Here is a 14,891-nt window from a genome sequence, read left to right as displayed (position 1 = left end):
GCTGTGAATGTCAGGTGCCCTGGATAGACAAATTATTGCCTGATTTCTTTGTTTAAGGGCTTACTGGAGACCATGCTAATTAATATTTCTTTCTCATTTACTTTTACAGTTAGGTATTCATGGATATGCTTTTGCAATTACAAACAATGGATATATTTTGACTCACCCAGAACTTAGGCCTTTGGTAAGAATGCTATTTATTGATTTATTTAGCTGTATGTGTTGCATTTGGTGTTTTTTTTTCCAAGTGTGAATAGCCTTCATTAAAAATTAAATACAACAGAGCAGATACTTTGGATTGTTTCATAACCCGTCATAGTTCTTGGTAAATTTATCTCTGGAAACGGCACTTAGCATGAAAAAAACCCCTAGGAAAATAAATATACAAGTTGCTTCTGCAAAAGATGCAGACCTCCATTACTGCAAAATAGCAAAGCCAAAAATTGCTATAATTATGTTCATTTTACATTGAAATGGAATGTTGGAATGCTCTAGTGCTGTGTAATAACCCCTATTTTTCATGCTAAAGTGTTAAAGTTAATTTAATTTAATATATGTGCAGAAATTTCAATAAAGCATATTTTTAACCAAAATAGGTGCACTAGGGATTTTCTGTACTAAAAGAGAAATAGCAGCAAATTTTACCTTTCGTTTCCCTTATCATCTTGTTTGCACTGATCCCAGCAAGAAAAAGAAAGTTACTGTATTTCAAATGTTTATCAAGTTAACACCCCTTGGGTCTGGTACTTTTCCTGGTTGCATCATTGTTTGGGAACGACACTGCCAAGTGTTCTATCACCACTGGCTCCTAGCAAAGCACTGGCATTAATGGTTCCACTGCTGTGGCCACATGGCTGCCACATGTGTTTCTCATGCAGGAACTCCCAGCACCATCCAATTCCAACAATATTTCAGCGGAAAACAGAAATATTAACCGGGTGGATAATTTAATATGAAAAAAAAAAAATTATTGACAAGCATGATTTATTCAGTTATTAGCACATCTGAAGTCTTCACCAAGCAAAAGAATTTGTCTTTCTAAGATTTGGGCTAGAAATTACACACTAAATTAACGTTTATATTTGCACTTAGTTTGGTTTTTAACTGGAGTAGAGCTTACGAAAAGCGCAAGAAGGAAGCTTCAATGAGCAAATCTGATATCCCAGGTTTGCAAGCAGGAATATATTTGAAAGTTCTCTCTCTACATCACAAGAGTTTGATAACTCTTGTCTTTGCTGTGGTGTCCCTTTCACTTCGGGCAAATTACTTACTTCAAAATTGTTAGTATTTATTCACTATATAATATATATTTTATAAAGCAGAAGGTAATGAGGTCTAGGAACTGTGGATAGCTCTGAGTTAGGCTGACAGAGGGTCTTCCTAATTTCTGATTTTTTGCTTTAGTGAGGCAAAAGGTGGTTTGCTGTTACTATCCCTCACCAAATGTACATGTTGAAGGTGCTTACTTCATTACCTGATACATTGGAATCTCTTTTTAAAATCAAAATGTTGGTTGGTAGCCCATAAGCTGTCGGCTCAGGGAACTCATTGTGATATATTCATGGTCTGTTCTTTTCAGGTTTTTGGAAGAGTCATTTTTACCTCTGGGTTCTGTCAGTGGTGGGTAATGAGAGTCTGCTGCTGACTTCAGTGGAGTTTTTGAGAGTGAAGTGATTGCTGGCCTGGGCCCGTGGTTTAATATTGCAGGCCAAGTGCTGATACCATTGCAAGATTCAATGAAAGCTGGGACAATAACTATGTGATAATAGGCCTGTAGATCTGGAATTAGATAATTCACTAAAGATACTCTCTAAAATGATTTCTGTCTTAGATTTACAATCAAGTCTCACTGATTACTGACTTGATCCACTCTAGTTTATCCTGTTGCATTTTCTGGCAGTGATGTAAAACTAGAATATTACAGAATTCCCGAGTTCCTAACCCCATATCTATTAGTTCTGGAGCTGATGTACTGCTTTTTAAGGAATTGTCTTCTGGGACACAGAGCAGAGAGGCAGGATAACAAACAGCACAGAATGCTTCCTGTTGCACCAGATTTTTATCTAACACTGAGCAGCATACGTAATCATTAAGCCGGCTGCATTTTTGTGCTGATTATTCTACTGGGTTTATATTTTAAAAAAATGCTTTTCTCGGAGATTTCGTCTCTTGATTCTTCTGCTGGTTTTTTTTTTTTGAACAAACGTGGCTTTCGGTGAGGTCGGTAGGTTGGGGCGCTCATGGGAGGGATTGCAGGCCGCAGAGGAAGGTGCTCCCTGAACCCTCAGCGGGTGCTGGGCGCTTTCACCAGTCACCGTCCCACAGAGGGACCGGAGAGCACCTTTCGCTTCCATTCTTCACAAGACATTAGCAGGGCGATGAGTGGCCACAAACAAGGCGAGAAGAACCCGCGGCGGCGGGGCTCGGGGCTCCCTCAGGAGCCGGGCGGCACAGGGAGCCCGCCGCCCGCGGGCTGCAGTGCGGGGCGCTGGCCGGCAGGTGGCGCCGCAGCTCCGCCCGGGGGAACGCCGGGAATCCGCGCCCCGGCCTGCAGAGCCCTCGCTGCCCCTCAGGGTTGATTGTCTTCGTTTGCTTTTTGAAATTATTTTCCCCCACCTTTTTTTTTTTTTTCTTTTTTTTTTCTTCTTTCTTTTTTTTTCCCTTTTCTTTTCCTTCCTTCCTTCCTTCCTTCCTTCCTTCCTTCCTTCCTTCCTTCCTTCCTTCCTTCCTTCCTTCCTTCCTTCCTTCCTTCCTTCCTTCCTTCCTTCCTTCCTTCCTTCCTTCCTTCCTTCCTTCCTTCCTTCCTTCCTTCCTTCCTTCCTTCCTTCCTTCCTTCCTTCCTTCCTTCCTTCCTTCCTTCCTTTCCTTCCTTTCCTTCCTTTCCTTCCTTCCTTCCTTCCTTCCTTCCTTCCGTCGCACAGCTGAAGAGTGCCCATTGCACGTTTTCCCGTATTATGCCCTTTTAAAGTCCTCTTTCATACCAAAAGTACCCCAGTGGGAACTCCAACTCCATAGACGATATACTTTTGTTTTGTTTTGTTTTTTTGTTGTTTTGTTTCTGTAGTATCAGAATCCTCCTAAATACGCGGAGTTTGACTAAAAGTCCATACTATTACAGAGTGCTGTTTTATTTTCTGCGAGAGAATGTTTTCAGTTGTGCGATGTAGTTTGGAATTTTATATTCCGTTGGAAACCGTGACCTACTGCTAATTTAAAAAAAAAAAATAATAATAATAAAAAAATTTTTGCGAGTTCAGAAGTGAATTTCAGATTTTTCTTAACTCGGCGTCTGAGGCTCCTTATCTGTATTGAAATGTGCACATCAGGACAGAGTCTTCCTCATTTGTGATCCTGGCAGGTTTAATCTGCTTCTCAGGAGCCTCTTAACACTTGTGGTATGCACCAGACGGTTAGATTTTAAAATGAAAATATGCCATGGTGCTGATGTTGCCGTTTACCAAAAAAATGAGTTTACTGAATGTAAAGGAAGAATGAGAAACAAAGGATAAATTAATGCATTTTTTGAAATTAAGAGACTCATGCTCCTTGTTCAAGAACTCTGAGTATTCTACCCTAAATTACCTTAGTAAATTACTAAAAAGACCCCAACCCTGTTTCACTCCCTGAACAAAAATACAAATCCCATTGCTAACTCAATCGAATCAAAAAAGCCAGACTTAATTAAAAAAAATGCATTTAAAGACAAATGCATATGTTCTTGAATAAAATTGCATCTTTTATTTATATCATACCATTTTTAAAATAAATCTGAGGTTAAAGATATGTTCTGATTTGTGAATTAATATAATAACATCCCTGATTACTAAAGATTTTGTAATATTTCAGGGTTTAAATCAAAATCCTCTTTCTCTCAGAAGATTGAGACATTTATTCTTACTTTCAATATAAGCTCTGGAAGACTTGTAATGGGGTTTATGAATGGCTGCTTGTGAATGTTCTTACCACTGCATATTAATTCAATTGATGCCTCGCTTTCTATACAAGGATACACATCTTTAATTTGATCAGTCTTGACTGGGAAAGTTACAGCTAGAAATCGAATCCTTTATATAATATTACAATGACCTCACCAAAATATATTGGTGGTTCAGGTGCCTAAGTTCCCATTTCAGCCTTAGAATGTGAACTGTCACCATGTGTTGCGTTAAGCTACAGGACCTGGAGCGTTTGAAGATTCTAGATCAGTATTAAGTCTTTTGTAGCTGTAAATTTTGAGAAAATTTGTTTCTCCTAATACAGGAAAACAGAGAAATCTGAGTGTCAGGGGACACATTAATGCCCCACTTAGGCAGTGTTAGCCTTTCAGAAGCAGCAAATCTCATTTCTCCCTGGGGAGTCCCGCCTGGAACATAAGATAACCTACACTTACCCTTGCTTTATTCATTGACTCCATAAAACTCTACAGCTGTAGCTGACAGCAGAATATTTAAATGATTTGAGCAGTGTAAATGCTTCACGTTCATTTAAATAACTGAAGAATTCAATCACTTGAATGCCAATGATTATTCCTATTGGAGTTTACATTTCAAAAAAAGACAGCCCATCTGAATCCCTGTGAGAGCATTAAATTGCTATCTAATTAGAAGTGCAAAATTACATATATTTAAAAGATAATTAAAGGTTTGAAGGCTGTTGAATAACTGGTCGTACATATAAATGAATCACGGAAAATTTGTTAGCAATATGCGAAGCTTTCTTTTATTCCTTGCTTTCAGCTTTGAAGTTAGGTATAACTGAGCTCATGGGTTTAAGTCTGGTAGTATTAAGATAAAGGCAGATGTTTTTCATTATTTCTACTCAAACCCCAAATAATTATAAGCAGCTGCCAGTTTTACATAATCCCAAATGATAAATCCCGAGAATGCAAATAATATCCCAAATAAAGGGGTTGTTTTCTTCAGTGGAGTAAATCACATCCATGTTGCTGTGATAATTGACTGCAATCCACCTGAGACCGTGAGCTCAAGGTGTGGGACCTAAAGCTGGTATTTTGTATCGGCTTTTACTTCACCCTGTACATTTCCATATTGCTTTGTCATTTTAAACATTACTGCACAATCTGAAAAGCAAACACATGTTAGGATGTTAAATAGGCAGTTAAATACCCGTGGCATAAGAACTGTTTTCTTCTGTTGTTTCGTTAGAGAGTTCTCCTGTGTACATGGCACATCTAGTAGTTCCTACTTTTTCTCTGCCTGGAAATTTAGAATTAAATTATTCTCTTTTCCCTAGCAAATGGCATGGCACCTGTTTTCAGCTTTTCTCTGCAGCACTTCCGTAAATTTTATAGTGCAACCTTCTTTCACTGCCATCTGTCATGGAGAATCCATCCAAAATAACTGGTTTTTTACTCCCAACCATAACCTAGGAACTTCTAGATTAACATCTTAAATAATAGGTTGGTCATGAAAATCTGTCTTTGGACAGGGAAGTTGTTTTTCCTATTTTCCTAAGAGAATCAAGGCGTTACCTTTTTTAGTATTAAGCTAAGGAGGTGTGTATAGAAAAAACTTTATTTTTTGACTGAACACCTATTAGTGTTCTACAGATTCAAGATGAGGTGCAGATCAATAACTGGATGGAAACCATGAAATTAAAGTATCAGGAATTACAAATCAGGATCATGTGAGCAGAGGAAAAAAAGTATTCCAAATGAAATAAAGAGCTTAAAGGCCAAGCAGCAGTGATTTAGATTAAAATGCTGCTTCACATATATCCCCAGGCAGAATGTTTTGGAGCTAAGCAGCAAATGGAGAATGAAAGCTCACTCACTGGGGCTGATGTTGCATTATCAGGTTACAAGCTGGTGAAGCAGGGAAGGGGATTTTTCACTGATATTGTTGGTTTGCTTGTTTGGGGCCTTTTTGTTGTTGTGTTTGTTTATTTGTTTTTAAATCACACTTTCTGCTTGCGCAGTCCCCTCCGTGGGACAGAGCAGCAGCTTGTGCCAGGAGGGCTGGTGAAGGTCTTGAATGTTGCATTGACCATGGGGAGTCAGGTGTGATGCAGCTTCCACCCCAAACCTGTGGGTTTTGCACGACAGTCAAAGCCACCCCAGACCATAAATAAGTGGTGGCTTTAATGTGTAGTCTGAGGGAAGGAAGGGAGCTGAACAGCTGCCCAGACCAGGGAGCTGCAGTAAATACAGTGTATACAATCTCTACCTGTTTCAAATAAACTGCGTGGAAAAGCGTGTCATTTTAGTGCATTATGCTTTACCTCTGCTATTTGTTCATTCAAGCTTTCCTATCAGACTTTATAGATAAGAATACCTTTGCAGGATGGCTTAGTGTGAGTTGCAGTTAAAGAAACATTTATATTGTGTATTTTATTATGTAGAAATCAAGCTCAGCATAATATATTTGCATGCATTCATTTGTGTCCTCTAAACAAAAGAAGAAGGAGTCGTTCTCAAGGCCTGATGATGTTAATAAACCGGATGACATTAATAATAAACATGATGACATTAATACATTATCCAAATTTTGAAGAGGTAATTCAAAAAGATGAGATTTTGTTGAATGATGCTATATTTTAAAATTGGAGGAGTTTTTTCAGCACCTAATTCCTTATTTTTGTACACGTTAGTAGTTTGGCAACGGAGACCTGTTCCTTGAAATTATTTTTACCTGTCTAGGTTTTTGTTGCTTTTTAGTAGGTGCTTTCTCACCATAGTATTTTCTCACAGATTCCACATTTTGGCTTAGAAAGTTCACTAAAACCTGTTGATCCTTCCAAGGCTGCTATCACAGAAACTTCCTCGCTCCTACCTCCCCGTTATCCAGATGGAGCACGTCTGAGAAATTCCGATCACCTTAGACCCAAGATTGCAGCTGTTAAGATGTAGCTTGCCCCTGTCCTTGATCAGATTGCTACACTCTGACTCTATAAACACATGGCTGGTCATGTTCAATGCAGATGGTTTGGGACTGCTTGTGTTAAAAGAAAAAAAAAAAGAAAATCGAAGCAAAGTTTTTAATCGTGGCACATGTAAACAGTTGTGTACAGGGTGGTGAGAAAGCGTGGTTCAGTCTTTAAGCGACACACATGACACGCTGTTTGAATCATCCAATGCTGTGAGAGTCTGGCCCCGTCTCAAACAAAAGATACTGAGTAAGGTAAAGATCACTCTGACGGAAAAAACCAAACTGTGTGCTTTTCTCACAAACAATAAGTTAAAACCATCCTGTAGTTTTGAGTGGACCAAAAGTTTCTTCTTTTGAGTCCAGGTATTTAACACTTCTCAGTGTCTTTTTTTTTTTTTTTTTTTTTTTTTTTTTCTCTCCAGGGTTAACTGCTGTATAATATCACCTCATGTTTTATACTAGCCAAAGATTAACAGCACACATTTTAAATCTAGCTCTTTTTCTCCTGTACTTAAATCATAGTAATTTGGTAGAATTCCTAGTTTCTATCTTTCCCAATGGGTCCTTTAATGATTTTTTTCAATGCTTTATAATATAATCTTGCAGATGGGCTTGGCTTCGGGCTTCAATCAGCATTTTATACTTTACCCAGGATCCTCAGAGATAAAAGGTTAGATTAGGTTTACTAGCAGAGGAGATATAGGTGAATGCTATCTTTAAAACCTGGGGAACTGCCTCTGTGTCCATGAATAACTTTTACTAAGAAATTAGTTAAGCAATAGAACCAGAAAGAAGCTAGAGAAGAATGGATATTTCAAAATTACTTTTATGAAGTATTTTATATCTGATCTGCTTGCATTGGTGTTTGATGCCCTCTTTACATAAGCATAATGTAAATATACTGCTGAGAATAAGATGATATCTTCATGAAGATTATGTACAAATAGATTTTGTATCCCATCCCTCCTGAAAGTTGGTTTTGTTTTCTCTGCTGTCCTTTTCTGCACTGTAACATAAACCTATTTAGTTATTGAATTACTGTGTAGGCAATTAAGGAGTGGCCCCTAAATTGTAATTGCTGAATAAGGGGTTAGACATCTCAGTACTTAATTAGTTCCTGTCCTAAATACATTTAAGTGCATTTGTAGTTCTTTTGAATGCTTATAGAGCCTAACTCTTGCTTGACCATTGGGATTTTGGCTTTGTGACTTGTATGAATTTTTAAGACATGAATGCTTCTGATTTTTTTCTGCAGAACTTTGGTGTTTTGTCCAGATCTTAATTTGTTTTTGGTTTTTTTTTTTTTTTTTTTTTTCTCTCTGAGCGCAAGGTGTGGAATCTATATGATTAAAATAAATACAAACCCCACAATCAGGATGATGCTAATGGTTTGCCTTGGGTTTGAAGCCTCCTTCTGCTGTCAGACACACCAGATCTACTTCTCTTGGCCTAAGGATCTGCACGTTTGAGTATAGCCCAGAAGCTCTTCAACATCTGGGAGGGAGGATGTAATTAAACATTGGATTCAGTACAGGAGCTGTTTGCTCTACTCAAATGATCCCAGCTAATGTCTTTATAACACTGTTCAGCTCTCAACATTTCAGAGCTTGACTGTAACCATTTCTATACTAGAATGACTAAATCAGATCAAAGATTTATTTGGTTAATTGGTGCAGCCACGGAGAATGGATGCAGTTACTCCCTGGAAAGATTAAAGATAATATCGATATAGCTGCAGCCATAGTGAAAGGCTTGCAAAACAGTTACAGAAATCATGCCCTGGTAATGAATGGGATGTTATCCTCTCATATGTCATTGTGAGATTTATTTATATTCAAATTTTGGACTTCAGTATTTGGGTATAGTTATCTCTCTGGCTATCAGGGCTGTCACATAGCAAGAATTAATTGTAGAACTGAGACTTCACCCTGCCTGGACTGTGCTGAAAGCAGAAGTTCTTCACATCTCTCTACCCATCTGTCAAACAGTGGTAGATGAGAAGTAGACAACCTTGTTACAAGAATAGTGGGTGTTAGAGGAGGGAAAGAAAAGCACATGAAAATACTTTTCAATTGCATCTGGATCACTTCTCAGAACTTATACCAATCACTGGGATTTTTTAATTCAAAAAATGAGAATTGATGTGGGAATTTATCCCACAGAATTTCCTGAAAGAATTGTCTGTAAGAAAAATTGGAGTAACCAATTTTTTATGAGCAAAAATTTAGGAAGCTCAGTGTAGCCTTTACTAGGAGAAACTTTACAGTGCTGCCAGTATCTCAAAATTTCTTTGAGATTATAGTATTGTCATCAATACTTTTAAAAGTTTGCTGTTCAGGAAGGTTTTCGCTGTTCCTATTTTTAAGCACCATGGTCTTAAAAAGAAACTGTGGGATTTATATGAGAGTTTTTAATTCAGAGAGGAAAGTCAGGATGGGACTAACCTTCTTAATGCTCAGAGAGGAAGGCTCTCCCTTGGTTTTTGTGTAATCTGCAGAACATGAATGAAAGTGCCTGCACCACTGGCTGTGGTGATGAATTGCTTGTCTCAAGCACTGACAGGTTTGGTTTATGGTCTAGTCGGTCCTGGCCTGTGGGAGGAGAATCAACCAAATATATATTGCCTTACAGGTACAGTTTCTGTCCTTCTGTTGTGCTGCTGAGTAGTCACAAAAGCAATTTGGGGACATTTCACAACATCACAGTGTCTCCAGTCACACCTCAAAAAAAGACTTGTGGTTTCTCTTGATAAAAGACCGGATTTCACATTATGCCAGTCCTCTCCCAAATTTAAGTTTTTTTTTCCAAATGTAGTCTCCTAATTTTTACTTAACCAGTCAGATTCTCTATTCACAGGTTTTCCTGTGTACTCCTTTCTTCCACTGAGCCAGGTTTGTGTGGTTGCACTAATAGGCTGATTTTGAATGTTCAGCAGAGGGCAGAGTTTCCCACGTTATAAACACCTCGGTGTCAAACTAATTTGTCACAAGAATGTTTATTTTAAATGTGCCATTTACAGCGTAACAGTGAGTAGTGATAAAGCCCCCTACATTATCATTATTACTATGTTACTTACCCCCATGAAGTTGTAGATAAAATGAAGTATCAGCAAATGTTAACACCACACTTTGCCAAAACTTGCATTTTATCTTGTTTGAAGTGAAATGGGTAAACATTTTGTTGATAAGATTATAGTAAATATAACTTCCTGTACAGCTGAAACAGCCAGTAGGGGATATTTAACATAAACTGCAAGATCCAAGACCTCATGTATTTTCTATATGGGGAGAAGAAGGTACAGCAGCTGAGTTGACCTCCTTGTGTGTCCATCAAGAAAAGCTCTGCATCTTGGCAAGAGATCATGCAGATAATCATGAGATGTGGGGTTTTAGTTCACAGGCAGCATTTATGCAGCAGTATGGTGCACTTCATGCAAATTAAGCCACTGACTGCCAAATATATTGCAGACCATCCGCATGAATTTAGAATTTTTTAAAAATCTTCTGAAACAAAAATTGTTGTGCAAATAAAGCAGGATGTACTAACTATTTCACCTTTTTAATACCAGTATGAAGAGGGAAAGAAACGAAGAAAGCCCAACTACAGTAGTGTGGACCTTTCTGAGGTGGAGTGGGAAGACAGAGATGATGTGGTAAGTGATGTGTTTTAAAACCCTGTCAGAGGACATCATTGCATCCCACTACTGTACCTGGAAACTGTTTAGACTAGTCATTAGAGAGGCCACCTGACTGCTCTCAGGAAGGGAAGGACAATAGTCCTTTTATTTCATTCAGAATTTTATAACTTTTGCATTGCTTCTTCCTTACATATGCATATACCCCAAACACAGAGCCTGTATTTTTGGTAAAACCCATCACCCTTGCAGTCTCCATGCATCCCATTGTGTATTTGTGCTGGATAGCAAATAGAAACTAGAAACACTAGAAACAGGAACAGAATGTCTCCCTAGGGCTGATCCAGACAACTGCTGAAGCTCAGAAATGAGTTGAGCTTCTTTCCATGAGATCCTTCTTTCCTTAAGGGAAGTAATGTGAGGTTTTTATGTAATGTACAAAGTCAAAAAAAATCAGATGAATAAACAAAATTGGATTCTTTGACCTATGTGCAGAGCAGGGTTTCATTCCAAACTCTAATTTCAGACACATGGGGAACTTCAGGAGCATGGGTTCTGTGTCTATCACACAATGCTTTCCATTAACCTCATTTTTCAGTGCTCCATCTACTCTGTAGTTCACTCTTTATCTTGTTCTTTCTTACCTCTCAGGCTTAGCCTTTTCTGCAGTACTGTATCAAAAGCTTTCCTTGTGTCCATGCCTTAACCTTTGCCTGTTCTTTCTATCACTTCCCCTATAAATCTGATTTGTTAGGCATGATTCGTTTTGTGTGAATCTGTGCTGACTGTCCCTAATTAAATCGTAACTTTCCAGGTGTTCACCTTTCTGTCCCATAATTTCGTTTTCCCCACAAGGTCCCTCCTGCCAAAGTCACGACAGCATGTCTGTATTTTTCATAGATGTCTCCTCGATCCCTTCTCAAATATCAGTCCTGTGTTAGCTTCTCTCGAGTCCCTCATACCTCTGCTTTTCCAGAGAGGTTTAAATACATCCACTGAATGTTCCCATATTTACTTTGTCATGTCCTTCTGAAATCTGGGATGGATCACGTACAGCAGCCCCTGGAGTCTTGTCAGTCTTCAGATGTCCTAATTTCTTGATCCCTGCTCTGACATAAGTCTATATTTTCTTTCTCCCTTACAAAATATATATCTTGCATTCCTCGCTCTCCACCCCTTGGTGAATAGTGAAACAGTTCATCTATGTTTTAAGCAACGTCTGTTCCACCAGGTGATAGATTGTCCTCAGCCTCTCCTCAGAGGCCATTTCACTTCCTAAGTTGAAGTTTTGTGTTGGAGTGCACACACAAACTTCTTCAACGTTTTTATAGCTTTGTGTCGTTTTCTATGCACACACTATTTAAGGTTTCCTCAAAAGATTTCCTTTTATTGTATCAGCCTTCTGCTATCTTGGCAATCCCATTGGCCTCATGTTTTATACCCTGCTTTTTCTGTTGTCATTGATCATGTATTACTCAACCAGTTACTAATGACCTTTTTGTTGGAGCCCAGGGCATTCCTTTGGCTGCCCTGGAGGGTCAGGGACCTGGGCAGGGGGGTCTGGGACCCCAGCCCAGAGCTCAGAGAGACACTGGCTTTGATTTCAGTCCATGGGAGAGGCTTCTTGCACGGCAGGAAGCATTGCAGGCCACAGGAGTGTGAAAGATTGTAGTTTAGTATATCACAGGGTGGAAAAACCAGTATATTTAGGTTTATAGCATTGAAGTGAATGGGGACAAGATGGAGAATTTGGGGCGTTGTCTCCTTCTTCTTCATTTCTCCTTCCCTCACTCCATTTCTGCAGTGACGTGGCACAAAGTAGCTAGTGGGGATTGGATCAGAGTAGAGATGACCTTTGTAGTAATAGTGATAGACATTGGTAAGAAATAGTAAATATAAAATACATAGCAATTAGTATAAAAGATAAGGACAACCCAGCTCGGGAGGAGTCTTCAGAAGTCCAAGCCGTGGCAAACATCTGTGGGACACTGAGAAAATTGTAAGATAAGAAACAATAAATGAAGTATGCAACCTTGAAAAATCTAAACCTGAAGACCCCGTCTCTTCCTTCGGTTTGGCGCAGAGCTCTGCAGAGGGCCAGGACTCTAAAACCACCTGAATGCCGGGAAATTAAACCCGACACCTTTTAAAATTTCCTCTGTCCTTTCAAATGGTGTTGCTGTAGTTACACATTGATTTTAAACTTTCATGATGTTTTGTCTTTAAACGTCATGATTTTTCTTTAGGTTATTTCTCCTTGGTTTGTTTTATTTTTTCTTTATATTTCTCCCATGACTTCCTCTGCTTATTTTTCACATTTTTAGTCCCTTTTTTAAAATCTTATCTTAGTAGTTCAGTGGTTCGGATAATGGAACATTGAGCTATTTCTGTGACATTGAAAATTAAGTTTTATGTATAATTGAGATTCTATCTGAGTACACATGAAAGTCCAGATTCAGCTCTCTCTGTACTGCCTTTGATTGAGACCCCCCTAATCTCCATCACTTTCTCTGAAAATTTCTTACAAAAATTGAGTTTTGTCTCATATGAAGTCTGCAAAAATTTTTTTTCATTTTGATGAAAAATACATTCATACATTTCATATTAATTTTTCACCTATAGAATATGTTTCTTAAATATGAATTTTTAATTGTAACACAGAAACAAGCTACATGTGTCTCTGCTTCACCCAAGGCCTTGAATTTGATGTTCCTGATTTTTTCCAAGCTTCGGTAGTAAAGCATTGTTTATTCAACTGCAGAGGGAAAGAATTAATGTATTCATAAAGCTGCTTTTAATAACATAGACTACTACTGGTATATTTTTCTCCTGTGAAACACTTATGTAGAAGCTGATTAAGACATTTTCTTGCTTTTTGCCACATTAATTTAATGGCTACATAGTTTCCCAAGAATATAGAATGATCTCATACTGCAGCAGTGAAGCTGAGCTGCTAGGAATTGATTGAAAGATGTTTTGTTGAAGGAGCAATAATGCTTATTACTCTGAAAGATGAAGACATGGGTTTTCTCCAGTGATCCAATGAGGAAAAGGTGGCCAAACTAAGGTTAGAATTTTTTTCACCCTGAAATATTGTTGTCATAAATATATCAGCTCATTTTCCAGGTTAACAATACCTGCTATCTTGCTGTTCAGGCATTTTATTAGAAACAGAAATTTTAGCATGAGCTTGTTAAGTTAATAGTGTCTTCCAAGCAAGGTTTGCACAGTACCAAAGAGAAGTTTCAATTTGAATAGAGCCCTTTTTCTCATTAAGTCACTTAAAATTCTTCTGCTATAATTTCTAGCTGAATGAAATACTTTTTTTCCAAATTAAAAAAAAAAAAAGGACCATGAATGAATGTTTTAGGGCTTGAAGCCAACTGAGGCAGTGCTTATTTTATGCATTTGAGGAGGGAGATGAAACTGCAGAAGAGCTGAGAAACTGGATTACAAAGCCAAGAAATGCAATCACAGCAAGTAGAAACAAAAAAAAAAAAAAGAAAAAAAAATAGAAGAGTAAAACTCTAAATCCCACATGCAGACTTGATCTTAAACACTACTGAGAGTTTGGAGATCCTTTTAGTAAATCTATGACTTGCCTGAGGCTTGTGGGAGGAATGGGTCTTAGACAACTGCAGGCACCAATAGGATAAAAATGAAAACCACGTTAAAGATAAATAGAACTGTTCAGTAAATGTTAGAAAGTAGATGGTTAATTAAGACCAGCTCTCCAAGTCCAAAACCACAAAACTTAAAATAGGAAACTATTTCCAGAATTGCCTATTATGTATTGTTAAAAAAAAAAAAATCTACAGTTAAATATATGCTTTATTTTATATATACCTCCAGCTAAAAATTATTTTTTTACGCTCACTGACAGAAGAATAAGACTGTTAATTCCAATCTGGATGCCCTAGAATTAAATTTAAAGAGCTGCAAAGTTTGCAGTTTTTGATAGGTCAGACCTTCTCAACTTGTTTGTGAGAATAAAACTAGGTATTTCACTGGGAAGTTTGGTTATTCTCTTTTCCCCCTATACTGACTCAGTCTGCAGAGCACATTGGTATGTCTGTCTTCACAATTTCTCATTAAAACTCCACTGAATTGCTCAGTCTGGCATGAGGTGCTGTAGAATAGGAGATATTTATTCAGCAGAAACATGATGTCCAAAATTATGTTTAGATAGATATGCAATAGAAGAGACGTAAAACTACTCACTTTGTCAATATTTTCCTGCATTTTAAATGCTGAATTGATTTGTAATAGTGGAATTTTCAAATTGTAATGCAAATTACAACTGCAAGAGATCTATAGGTGATTTTTTCCCCACAAAAAAAGCAAAATAGCTCACATCTTCCATTAGTAAA

The 14,891-nt window shown here is 38.0% G+C and overlaps 1 protein-coding gene across 2 annotated transcripts in view; it reads left to right on the top strand.

Moving 5' to 3' along the window:
* CACNA2D3 (calcium voltage-gated channel auxiliary subunit alpha2delta 3) overlaps window positions 1-14,891 on the top strand; it is a 396,842-nt gene that overhangs the window by 291,026 nt on the left and 90,925 nt on the right. For both annotated transcript variants that reach the window (XM_058422243.1, XM_058422242.1), the window contains 2 exons: window positions 110-184; window positions 10,456-10,539. In XM_058422243.1, coding sequence (XP_058278226.1) covers window positions 110-184; window positions 10,456-10,539 — 159 coding nt within the window. The remainder of the gene's footprint in view (window positions 1-109; window positions 185-10,455; window positions 10,540-14,891) is intronic.

The sequence above is a fragment of the Hirundo rustica genome, chromosome 12 (genome assembly GCF_015227805.2).
Source record: "Hirundo rustica isolate bHirRus1 chromosome 12, bHirRus1.pri.v3, whole genome shotgun sequence".
NCBI classification, from domain to species: Eukaryota; Metazoa; Chordata; class Aves; order Passeriformes; family Hirundinidae; genus Hirundo; species Hirundo rustica.
This window is presented reverse-complemented; position numbering and strand designations above follow the sequence as displayed.